We start from the raw sequence: 12,306 nt of genomic DNA, 5'->3' as shown, positions 1-12,306 counted from the left end.
TTACCTCGACGCAATGGTCTCCCAATAGCCTCCCTTGACGAAGATAGGCACCCTCACGTCACGGGAGCACCCTCCTGACAACAACGTCCACACGATGTGATGTTAATGAACCACCCTCCCGATGGCAACACCAACGCACTAACGGCAACATCACTATGGGGAGGTTCGGCAAGTGAACCCTAGCCACCCAATGCCACCTAACAGACGAGAAAGGGAGAGGGAGAGGGAGAGAAACGTGAAACCAAAGCGAGAGGCGGAAAATGGGAAGCACAATGGTACGAATTGGGGATGACAATGGAGAGGGAAATAATGGGGAGCAAGACGCGAAGTCAGGTAGAGGGTACTCTTCTCTTATTAAATTGGGGACGACCTCCTACACTATCCCCAATCACTCTGTTTAAGTGGTCGAGACTCTTACCGAAGGCCATAAACCCCTTGGTAACGCTCTTTTGGCCTTCGGCAATTCCATCTCAAAATGCCCCTCGGTAAAACTCATTTTGACCGTCAAAAACTCATTTTTACCGANGGCCAGTAGGCCTTCGGTAATAAACCTTCGGTAAAAATCGAAATTCTTGTAGTGACGTCTAGCCACACTAACAGTGATATTCAGAGCATGAGTTCGAAAACCTGGTGATCAGCAGAAACCGATCAAGAAGAAATGGCTGGTGTAATACACAGTAATCTTCTTGTGTTTGACGAAAAGGGATTCGAAGACTGGTGCGTTAAAATAAACGTCATTCTTGGTTTTCAAGAAGTGGACGAGGTAGTCAAGAAGGGTTTTAAAGAGCCATTGAAGGGAGATTCTGAAGAGACAAAGCGACAATATAAGGAAAACAAGATATTAGATTGCAAGGCCTGAATGTTGTTGCACCAATGCGTGTCATCCACCATTTTCCAGAAGGTATCGAAGGCAGGCACGACGAAGGAGATTTGGGACATTCTTCAAGAAGGCTACGACAACACACGCAAAGTCAAGAAGATTAAACTACAGTCGTTCCAAAGACAATACAAACTCTTAGGCATGGGAGAGCAAGAATTGATTGTTGAGTATATAAGGAGGATACAAGTAGTGGTGAACGCCATGAGACCGTGCGACAAGGTGAAGGACAAGAAAATTGTGGAGAAGATTCTTAGAACGCTAACCCCGTAGTACGACCATATCGTTGTAGCAATTGAAGAATGCAAAGACGTGGAAAACATGAAAGTGGAAGAGTTGTAGAACTCGCTAGAAGCCCATGAACAACGTCTGCTTGAAAGAAAGAAAGCCAAAAATGAAACGGGTTCGAATCAAGCTTTACAAGTAAGAAGCAACTTGAAACCTAGAGGACGAGGCACTGGAAGAAGCAGAGGTCGATCTCGGGGAGGCAGATTTGGAGGAAGAAGTGCGAATGTTTTTTATCAGGCTGTTGGAGAAGAGTGCAGTAACAGCAAAAGGGCCGAAAAGCAAACGAGAGGGAGAGGCAGAAAGAATTTCGATAAGAGGAACATCCAGTGCTATACATGCAACAAGTATGGGCATTACTCGAGCGAATGCTGGCACAACGAAGCCACAAAGAAAACTAAAGAAGATGAAGTGAATCTGGCACAGGATGTAGACACAAGTGATTCTGATTTAGATCATGTTCTTCTAATGAGTGCTATTGATGTTGATAAAGAAATGCAATGGTAGAGGTCAACACAAGAAAGGTGTTCAAATGAGATTTGCAGCAAAGACAATTGTCGAGAAATCAAGATGCAAAAGAACGAGACTTGCAACGAAGATAGATGTCAAGAAGTGAGCGAACACATGTTGATGGCACATGATTCAAGCCATGCAGAAGAAGAAGATACTTGGTACTTAGATAAGGGTTGCTCTAATCACATGACAGGCAAGAAGGAGTGGCTAATAGATCTGGATCCAAATGTTAGAAGCAACGTAAGGTTTGCTGATAACAGTGTGATAATGGCCAAAGGTGCCAGAAGGATTCTGATCAGACGCAAGGAAGGACAACCCGCGTACATGAATAATGTGTTGTATGTACCAAATATGAAGAGCAATCTGCTCAGCCTTGGGCAGTTGCTTGAAAAAGGATATACTATGAACATGAATCAAAAGCATATAGAAGTATTTGATGACAGAAGACGTCTCGTGCTCAAAGCTCCTCTAGTCAGAAACAGAACTTTCAAGGTGAAGCTTAGTGCTACAACTTTTCAGTGTTTATCATCTACCAATACTGAGGAAGAATAGTGGTTATGGCATACATCTACACTTCAGAAGCTTGAGTCAGTTGAACGATGAAGAGATGGTGAAAGGAGTTCCTAGGATTCATTCACCAAAGAAGGTGCGTGAAGGTTGTGTAGTTGGAAGGAAAACCAGGAAACAATTCAAGAGAACAACACACAAGAAGGCAAAACAACCTCTTGAAGTGGTTTACTCAGAAGTGTGGACCCTTCGAGCAAGAATCAATTGAAGGTAACAAATATTTCCTTATTTTTGTTGATGAATGGACTAGAAAAATCTGGATTTATTTGATTAAGGAAAAGAAGAACGTTTACTCAAGCTTTGTCCGATTTTGTCATGGTGGAGAGACAATCTGGACTACATGTCAAGCTGCTTAGAATTGACGGTGGAGGATAGTTATATTCTCACGAAATGAACAAGTACTGCAATGACAATGGTATAATACATGAAGTAGTAGCTCCTTACACTCCACAACACAACGGACTTGTTGAACGGAGAAATAGAATGTTGCTTGACATGACTCGGTGTATGTTAAAATGCAAAAGATTACCAGACTAATTGTAGGGAGAAGTTGTCTCCACAACAACGTATCTTCTTAACAGACGCCCAACAAGAGCATTTGAGAATTGCACACCAGAGGAGGCCTGGTCAGGTATTAAACCGACTGTTAATCATCTTAAAGTTTTTTGTTCAGTATGTTATAGGCACATCCCAGACGCAAAGAGGAAGAAGTTAGATGATAGAAGCGAGACTTTTATCTTCATAGGATATCACCCCACAAGTGCATATGGGCTATACAGCTCGAAGAATTGACAAATTGTGATAAGTAGTGATGTAATCATGGATGAGAGAGCCACATTTGATTGGAAGAAAGTTGAAATAGATCATAAACGTGAGACTAGAACGCACGAAAAGTCAGTTATTACTTCAAGTTGGTTGGAAGACAGGACCCCTGATGATGAACAAGCTGAGATACATGATGATGTTGAGAGCATGAGATCACAGAGGACGAGATTTCCATCCTTAAGATTAGCTGATTATGAAGTGTTTGCTGATAATGATGCAACTGACCCTGAAGATCAAGCACACCTTGCATTTCTTGCTGATGCAAAAATAATCTCCTGGAAACAAGCACTTGATGTAAAGGAATGGAGAGAAACCATGATTGAAGAATTAAAGGCTATTGAGAAAAAAAGAACTTGGGAATTGGTAGAGTTACCTCAACATAAACATGCAATTGAAGTGAAATGGGTTTTCAAGACCAAGTATAAGCCAAATGGTGAAGTTGCTAAGCACAAAGCGAGACTCATAGCAAAGAGATTTATGCAGAAGTCGGGGATAGATTTCACATAAGTGTTTGCTCCAGTCGCAAGGTTGGAAATGGTGAGATTGATGGCAGAACTAGCAAGTCTTAAGAACTGGGAAATTCATCAGCTAGATGTTAAATCAACATTTTTGAATGGCCCTATGAAAGAAGAAGTTTATGTTAGGCAACCACCTAGTTTTGAAAAGAAAGGTGAAGAACACAAGGTCTACAGGCTGAACAAAGCTTTATATGGGCTAAGGCAAGCACCACTAGCCTGGAATGATCACATCAATACGTTACTCGTTAAACTTGGTTGTGTGAAGTGTTTAGTGGAGTCTGGGGTGTATATAAAATCAACAACACAACAGAATGTTCTGGTGGTATATCTATACGTCGATGACATGCTCGTAACTGGAAATTCTAAAACAGCATCTGAAGAATTCAAAATTAGGATGAAGGCAGAATACGACTGATCTTGGAAAACTTAACTACTTTCTCAGTTTGGAGTTTACTGAAACAACAAGTGGAGTTTTCTTGCACGAGAAGAGGTTCATCAGTGAAGTTCTAAAGCATTTCAATATGACTGAGTGTAACAACACGACTGTCTACTGCTAATATGAAGTTGACAAATCAACCTGATGAGAAAGGCATGGATGCTTCACTATACAAACAGATCGTTGGATCTTTGAGATATATTTGCAACAACAGACCGGACATAAACTATGAGGTTGGATTACTGAGCAGGTTCATGAATGAAACTAGACAATCTCATATGTCAGCAACTAAACATGTCCTGAGGTACCTAAAAGGAACAATTGACTGTGGTCTTTTATTTCCAAAAACAACGAGCAACTTGGAGACTACTCTGGAAGTCTATTAGAGTGATTTTGACTGGAGAGGAAATCGGGTTGATAAAAGAAGCACTTTCGGATACTTCTTCAATTATGTAGGAGCACCCATCTCCTGTGTTCAAAAAAACAAAGCGTGATGACACTTTCTTCGTTTGAAGTAGAGTATATAGTCTCTGCATAAACGACGTGTTAGTGCATGTGGTTGGAGGCGCTTCTCGTGGATTTAAAGCTTGAATACAAAAGACCTGTGGAGTTGACGGTGGACAATAAGTCTTCAATCAGTGCGTCGAATAACCTAATGTTCCACGGAAAGAGCAAGCATATCAGTACAAAGTTCCACTTCTTGATAGATTTAGTGAACCAAAAAGAATTGAACTGGTACAGCGCTCGAATGAAGTACAAATTGCTGATGTCTTCACAAAGTCCTCAGGCAAAACAAAGGTTCGAGAAACTTATAAGAATGTTGAATGTAAAGTTTTTCAGTAGTTTAGTTTAAGGAGACATGTTATAGTAAACTAAAGCAAATGCTTTAACTGACTTGTGTCAGTTGTACTGTGCCCCATGCACCACTTATATACTGTTACTTCGAATTAATTCAAAAGTTTTTCATTCTCTTCCCACACTTCAGTATGCATATTCCACGTCCAGCCATGCTAACAAAACTCACGTTAAAATAAGAACTTTAAAGTAATAAAAAAAATGTAAAAAAATGTGATCTAACAATAAGAGAATATTGAAACCTCCTTTTTATCATTTGCTTTCATGGATTTAGGAGATCCTTTCAACCACGAATAGAAGATCTCTGTTGTGACGCACAACATTTGCAGGAGTGCGAGATTAAACTTAAAAGAGAAATTAATAACAAAAAATGTTCGATAAGCTGTGTTAAAATGGCGTTTTGTCAAAAAAATCTTTTTTTTTTCTAGAAAATAGTTTTATGTATCCTCGGTTATAATATGGAAAAATGTTGTTTGAAATAATTTGACTACCATTTGATAAGTAAAACATTTTCAATAAAAAAATGAAAAAAAAATCAAACAAATGTAAAATAAATTTAAATGTCAAAAAATATCATTATTTTTATAATTTCTTTCCATTTTTATTTCACAATTTTTATCACAAAAATATTTTAAGCACGTGGCAGAGCAAGGCAACACCACCTAATTGTATGACAAAGATAAGGTTTCTAGAAAAAGTAGAAAGATGATATTGTGTGACATCGCCCCTAAAAAAATATCATTCCAATGATAGATATTTCAATTTATAATAATGTAATGTTTTTGTTATCTTACCTTTGGTTATAAGATAAATCCAAAGTCTAAATATTTGCACATGTTTCCAAATAAAGTCGAAATCTTCGACTTCTAGTCTGATTCCAAGAGATATAAAAATGTTTAAAAAGAATTAATTAATTTTAACAAGATAAAGGGATAGAATATTCATTAGTTCAAAAAGATGTTTTTTGAAGAGTTTTTTTTTTATTATTATTCACCCATAGTAATAAATGGCGCGGTGGTGGAAGTTTTCTAAATCTTAGGACATTTTCTAGTAGAATTGATATAAAAAATGGTATAGTAGTAAAATCGTAATAATTTAAATGTTTTTCTAACTTATTTTCTTCATTTTCTTCGGGTTCATCTCTTTCACACTCTTGAATTATCATTTGTCCAATCTCCATTTTTATCTCCTTCTCCTTTTCAACTCTATAATATTTATTTTTGTTTTATTGTTAGATATTATTCGCTTTGGATCAAGTTTTCATAAATTTATTTTTGGTATTATTCTAAAAGGTCTCTTATCTTATGTACATATAAACTTATGTTTATCTCTTATTTTATCTGATGTAGGACTTTATTTGTACCTAACAGGTTTAGAGATTAGGCATGGGTTTACTTGATTTAAGAATGAAGACAAAAGAGAAAGTAAAAATCTTTGACGGGCAACCAAATGACTAAGGTGTTGAACAAGACAGAGGAGACGACTCCCTATACTAGTTGTGGGTTCAAGAGGTATAAAAAGTTATACTTTTTTATACCAATTTTGAAACCAGTTTAGAAAATAGAAACTTTGTATATAACTTGTATTTATACCTGTTTCAGAACCGGTATAAAAATCATTTTTAACTAGTATAAAAAAAGTTTTTCTAAACTAGTGATTAATGGTGAAGTTTAGAAACTGTTTCGGTCGTGGATCGGATCACACTCACCTACGCATTTACTTCTCAATCCTCTGAGCCGTGCGGTCACTGATAATGCTAATTCTTACCATTATTTAAGCATCATTTTAGTGGCAAAATCAACTCCTTCATAACTTTTACTTTGTTTTATCCTCACGTTTAGTGTGTTTTCTAGTTTTCTTGTGTTTATTTAGTATATGTTTGTTTTTACCTCTAATATCTATGTTTGAGTGTGTGAAATAAAGGAATAGGAAGCAATTCTAGTGGAGGAAAACAAGCAAGAACTCAAGGGAACATGTTTTGGGACAATAAAAGATCAATCTGAAGCAAATACCCATGTTGGACGCCTTTGGAATCGCACAGGAGCCTAAATTTTAGAATGCTGTCAAAACCGCCCAAGTTGGGCACCAGAAATCCAAGCCGGGCGCCAGAGTTGCAGAGAAATCCAAGCTGGGCGCCAGAATTCCAAGCTGGGCGCGAGATCTTGCTGTTTTTCACATCTGATGCAGTGAAAAGTGGCGCTGGGCGCCAGGAATCCGAGCTGGGCGCGAATTCTCGCTGATATGTCAAAAATGGGTTATTTAAACATGACTCTCGGGATTTTTGAGAGACTTCTCCTCTTACACTTCATTCTTCACTTAAAGAGATTGTGAGAGGCCCTTGAAGGCTATTTGGGGTGTTGGGAAGCTCTCTCACTCCTCCTTGGGTCTTCAAGCTTCTTCAATGGTGATTTTGCCCCTTTTGGGTTGAGGAAGAAGATGGGTCACAGATTTGAGATGGAGATGCGAAGGGGAGGCGCAAATGGAGCATGGAGCAGCTGCCAAGAACCTTGGGAAAGGCTTTGCATCTTCTCTTTGGTTCCAATTTCTTCCCTATCTCTTCAATTTGTAGAACCCTAAGTTCTCCTCCATGGAGGGCTTTTCCTATTTGTTGAGATTAGTTGTAAAACATGGAATTCTTATGTATTTTGTGATGCTAATGATATATGCTTTTCCAATTCATGTTAGTATTTGATTTCTATGCTTAATGCTTGTTGTGGCTTGATCACCCATGGCATGAATTGTGGTTCTTGAAGTATTGAGAAATATGATTGAACCTAGAATTGAAATTGAATACTTATTGGATGGAATTGAGATGTTTGTGAATGCATGAGAATGAAATGGATGAATTCTAGTCTTGACAAATTGTAAATACACTATGTTAAATTCCTTGCACACCAACTGTTTGATAAAATACCAAAAAGAGTTTCTTGTGTTGTTTTTGTGCACTTTGATGTCTAATTGAGTTATAAAAGGAAGAATTGTCATGTGTTGCACAAGTCCCTTGGGAGAGAACGATATTTATCACTTGCTACGCTGCGACCGGTGCACTTGCCGTTGGTTTTGCAGCCAACAGTCACCTACCTCCGCTCCAATCTTCCGTCCGCCTATCCTACGCGCCCTTACTTCCATCACGGTCGGTCGGTTACCTGTCAAAGATACTCTGACGCTCAAGTTAGGATTAGGTCCGTTTGGTTAACCAGTTCGCAATATTAAAAGTCGTTCTGTTCTAGAAAAAGAGTCCCCTTATCTCTTACTGTTGATCTCTATATATAGTGTTAGTTTTGGGCCCGAGGTTAAGGCTTTTCTAATTAAAGCCCAATAACATCTTAATCAGGGCCCAAAACTGTTAAACTCTTATTAAAATTAACTTACCTCCTAACATCTCGAGCCTTACCGGTCGGCCAATTCGATCCTTGACGACTCTCCATACCAGCCGGTCTCACACCGGCCGAGGGGCAGTACACATTCCTTATTGCCTTTCGACCAATATGTATTATTGTTATCGGTCGGTCTCCGGCCAGGTCGGGTGATCAACACGACTACTTCGGGCCGACCTTAGGCCGGACTGGGTGACCAGTACAGAAACCAATAGAATATAGTAAATGATTTTAATAGATCGAAGGAGAGATCAACGATGACAAAAGAAGTTAGAGAATTAATTGTGGAGTTATACACATAATTTCTAAAGAGACTAAGGATATTAAGAGATTAAAAAATTGGATAAAGAAAAATTGATAAAGTAATGTCATTATTTGTAAATAAAGCTCATGCAGATGAAGGTTAAAATTGAATGAGTTAAAATGTTGAAGAAGTTAACATATTAGATTGTTGAGTAACTTTATTATGTTTGGAATGAGCTCATTGATATATAGCTTATATGAACTGGTGAGGAAATCAGATTATGCAATGAGCTCAACTTGAGACTTGTTAAGGAATGAAGATTAAACAACCGATTTGCATCCTCTATTTGTACATAGAAATCAACACCTAGTTGAGCAATTTGTAAGCTAGGAACAATTCCATTTTGAAAAGTGATGGTTCTAAAAAGAATGTAACCTACAAGATTAAGATATTCCATTCCAAAAAGTGATGGCTCTAAAAAGAATATAACCTACAAGATTAAGATATCGTAGGCATTATTGAGATTCCTAAGTTAAAATGGGATATCTTCTTATAGTGTTAATGAGATTTTTATAACAATGTAACATAATAACTGATAGGATAACCAACATTCATTTGAACTAGTAATGTTGTTGTTTGAGAAGTGCTCATCGTGCTTTGGCGTGGTAACTAGACAACTGAAACTCATTTGCAACAATTTTGCTAAGGATTAATTAGGGATAAGTTGTTACAATTTGCTACAAATCAACTAGAGATTAGCTAGAGATAAGCTGATATAATATTTTCTATAGATCAACTAGGAATTAACTAGTGAGAAGTTCTTAAAATTTTCTATGGATTAGTTAGGGATTAGATAAGGTTATATTGTTAAAATTTGATACAGATAAGCTAGAGATGAATTCCTATAATTTGATATGAATTAGCTATTAAATATTTTTCTATATATTTGTTGGGGAATAACTTAAGAAGTTAACTATAAAATTACTACAAAATTGTAGCAAATTAACAAACAATTTTTGTAGCTAATCAGTAAGGGTATTAGCATGTATTTTTTAATTCATTAGTGAGTCTTTAGAATAGGATATTCTAAGAAAGTTGCAACAAATAACAAGGGAATAATTCCTCATTGATTAGCTACTTATATCCTAGTTGTGGAATAATATCTTCGTTGTTTCGTCGTTAATCTTTCACAAAATTATTTTGTAAGGGATCAATAAGGGTTTAATTGGGAATAATTTCTTCACAAATGTCTTACTATCAATAATAATGTTATATCACTATTTCTAGTCTTCAATGAATAATCTCTTATAACATAGGAGGAGATGACTTAAATAAGACAACAATGGACAAACTTTCTCCACCAACACGTATAGCTTAGTTGTTGTTTAGGTTACATTAGTACTTTTATTATTTTAGGATTTACTTTGATGTTAAATATTTTTAGGTTACATTATATAATTTTTTTTAAAGTGTAGTTTAAATGTATATCTTATTTTGGGAATTTTTTGATTTACAAGTTTCGTTATGTGCCAAAACCAATCCACTTAAAAAAAACACACAAACATTTACATTAGATTATGTATTGTGCGATGTAAATTTACCTCAAACCATTCTTTTGACAAACATAAATTTACATCGAAAAATACATAGCCTAATGTGTAACATCCCAGAATATAGTAAAAACTATATTATAGAATAATCACATATAACAATATGATATATCAGTTATCCAAGAGTTATTAAAGTATTTAATAGTATAGTTATCCAAAAATAACTGTAAAATTAAAAACTTTACAAAGTACCATAAGTCTGATACAAAACATATAAACAAAACGAACTGTCATACAACACTCTATATAAACTGAACGGTCCTACACTAAGAGTTTTGAAGCTCCTCGTTCAACACCTGCCTAGAGAGCACTCATCACCTTTTGCTCACATCCACAGGATGATCATTGCAATGAAAAGGACAACCGGACGGGCAACATAAGACAAGACATGAAAAGTAGGGTAAGCTAGAGTAATTTAATTAATCCAATAAAACATACAATTTAAACAAACATAAGAGTAGACTCAAAAACCAAACATGTCAAGCATGTAACAACCAAACATACGTTTCAATCAATGACCAAACATATAATACATGCAATGACTAACCATTTGACTTAATTATCCGGATTGTATGAATGTGTAGCTATGACGTTTGCGCACCCGGATGATGTAGTAGTTGGGATGCCATCAATAGTTGTCACCCAAGGTTAGTCTGTTATACCTCGCCCGAGTTACCTTATGGACTAGGACCTCCTGCCATTCTCACACATGAGTTACTCCTCTCTACTTGAGAATGAGTAATCATAGGATAAACACCAGTTAAGCAATAGCCACATTCATACTTTACAATTCAATAACCATCCATGAGACATTCCGCCTTGGAATTCTCTTCCACATTACTTAAAAACATAATCCTCATTATATAACATGTAATTTCATTCAACAATCATATCTTTACTCATAAGTCTGAGAACTCTGTGAATGTTGGAGACCGAATGGAAGAACACCCATAACCCATACACATGATCAAACGACTTCTCTCTACTCAAAGAATAGGACCGAACAATCCATAATAGATAGAACTGAAGAAATAACCAAACACTATTATAGACCGACCACTAGAAGGGACCGAATACTAAGCGCTTAGACCAAACCCTAAGAGCTTAGACCAAACGCTCATAACTCAAACAGAATATTCAAGTAAGACTGATTACTAATGTGACCGAACGATATTGAACAGGTATCATAAGTGACCGAACACAGTTAAGACCAAATATAAGTACAAGAACGATTACTAAGAAGCGACTGTGTGCTAGTACAAGACCAAGCACTACTGAGACTGAGTGCTAGTACAAGATCGAACACTACTGAGACCGATCACCCATCTAAGACCGAACGATCATGAACTGGTAGGACTCCAAAGAGACCAAACCCTGTTAATGACTGAACACAGAACAAGGTCGAACGGCCAACTATAAACACTCGGCGTTCTGCATAATTCTGCAGAACTTCTATAGAATTATGAACAACTCCTAACTTAACCAAATCAAAATATTTTTCCCAACTCCAAATCCTCAGATCTCGAATTATAAACCAATTTAAACCTAGTCGAATATACCTAAACCTTCATAACATCAATCAAAAGAATCCCTTAACAGATTTCCCCTAAATTATGCAGAAACAAGCACTCAAAGACCAAAAACACATTTCTCACTTTGACACGTTTTAAAAGAACTTAGATGTTCTAATAGGCCCAATTAAGCATGCTCATACATACCTTACCACCCAATTTCACTCTTAACCTCAACCCCTCAATTTCACACATTTACTTCCTCAAAAGCAGAACAGACCGAACACTTTTCTTCCAGAAAAACCCAACCCAATTAGCAGATCTCAGTCATACACAACAGTTAAACATGATTCAATCAAACATCCAATTACTCATACATGCAAACATGCAAAAATTCAAACATAAAGTCCAAACACAGAAAAACATAATTAAATTACTACCTTCCCTTATCTCGAATAAACCATACAATTTCTACACTTCCACAACCTTGCCTAACCCACAAGTAACTTCTAAGGCAGCCTACAAATTTCTGATCAGTGAAAAGGAACCAACCAAAGGATCAAAGACATAAAACAGATTCAGAGGAGTAGCAGATGAACACATGCAAGCTGAACAATGCTTACATGTAACAGAAAATGCAGAAACTTCAAAGGACGAAGGAATTGAACTTACCAATTCCAAAATAGCA

At 36.8% G+C, this 12,306-nt stretch overlaps 1 protein-coding gene across 1 annotated transcript; it reads left to right on the top strand.

The window, feature by feature from the left end:
- Window positions 1–1,732: 1,732 nt before the first annotated feature.
- Window positions 1,733–2,227, top strand: LOC106753714. Its single transcript, XM_014635569.1, has one exon. The coding sequence runs from the start codon at window positions 1,733–1,735 to the stop codon at window positions 2,225–2,227; it is 495 nt and encodes a 164-aa protein (XP_014491055.1).
- Window positions 2,228–12,306: the final 10,079 nt, after the last annotated feature.

The sequence above is a fragment of the Vigna radiata genome, unplaced genomic scaffold, assembly GCF_000741045.1.
Source record: "Vigna radiata var. radiata cultivar VC1973A unplaced genomic scaffold, Vradiata_ver6 scaffold_7, whole genome shotgun sequence".
Taxonomy (NCBI): domain Eukaryota; kingdom Viridiplantae; phylum Streptophyta; class Magnoliopsida; order Fabales; family Fabaceae; genus Vigna; species Vigna radiata.
This window is presented reverse-complemented; position numbering and strand designations above follow the sequence as displayed.

What these genes read in the sequence shown, in the direction of transcription:
- LOC106753714 (XM_014635569.1), top strand. Translation starts at nt 1,733, where the DNA reads ATGCAAAAGAACGAGACTTGCAACGAAGATAGATGTCAAGAAGTGAGC.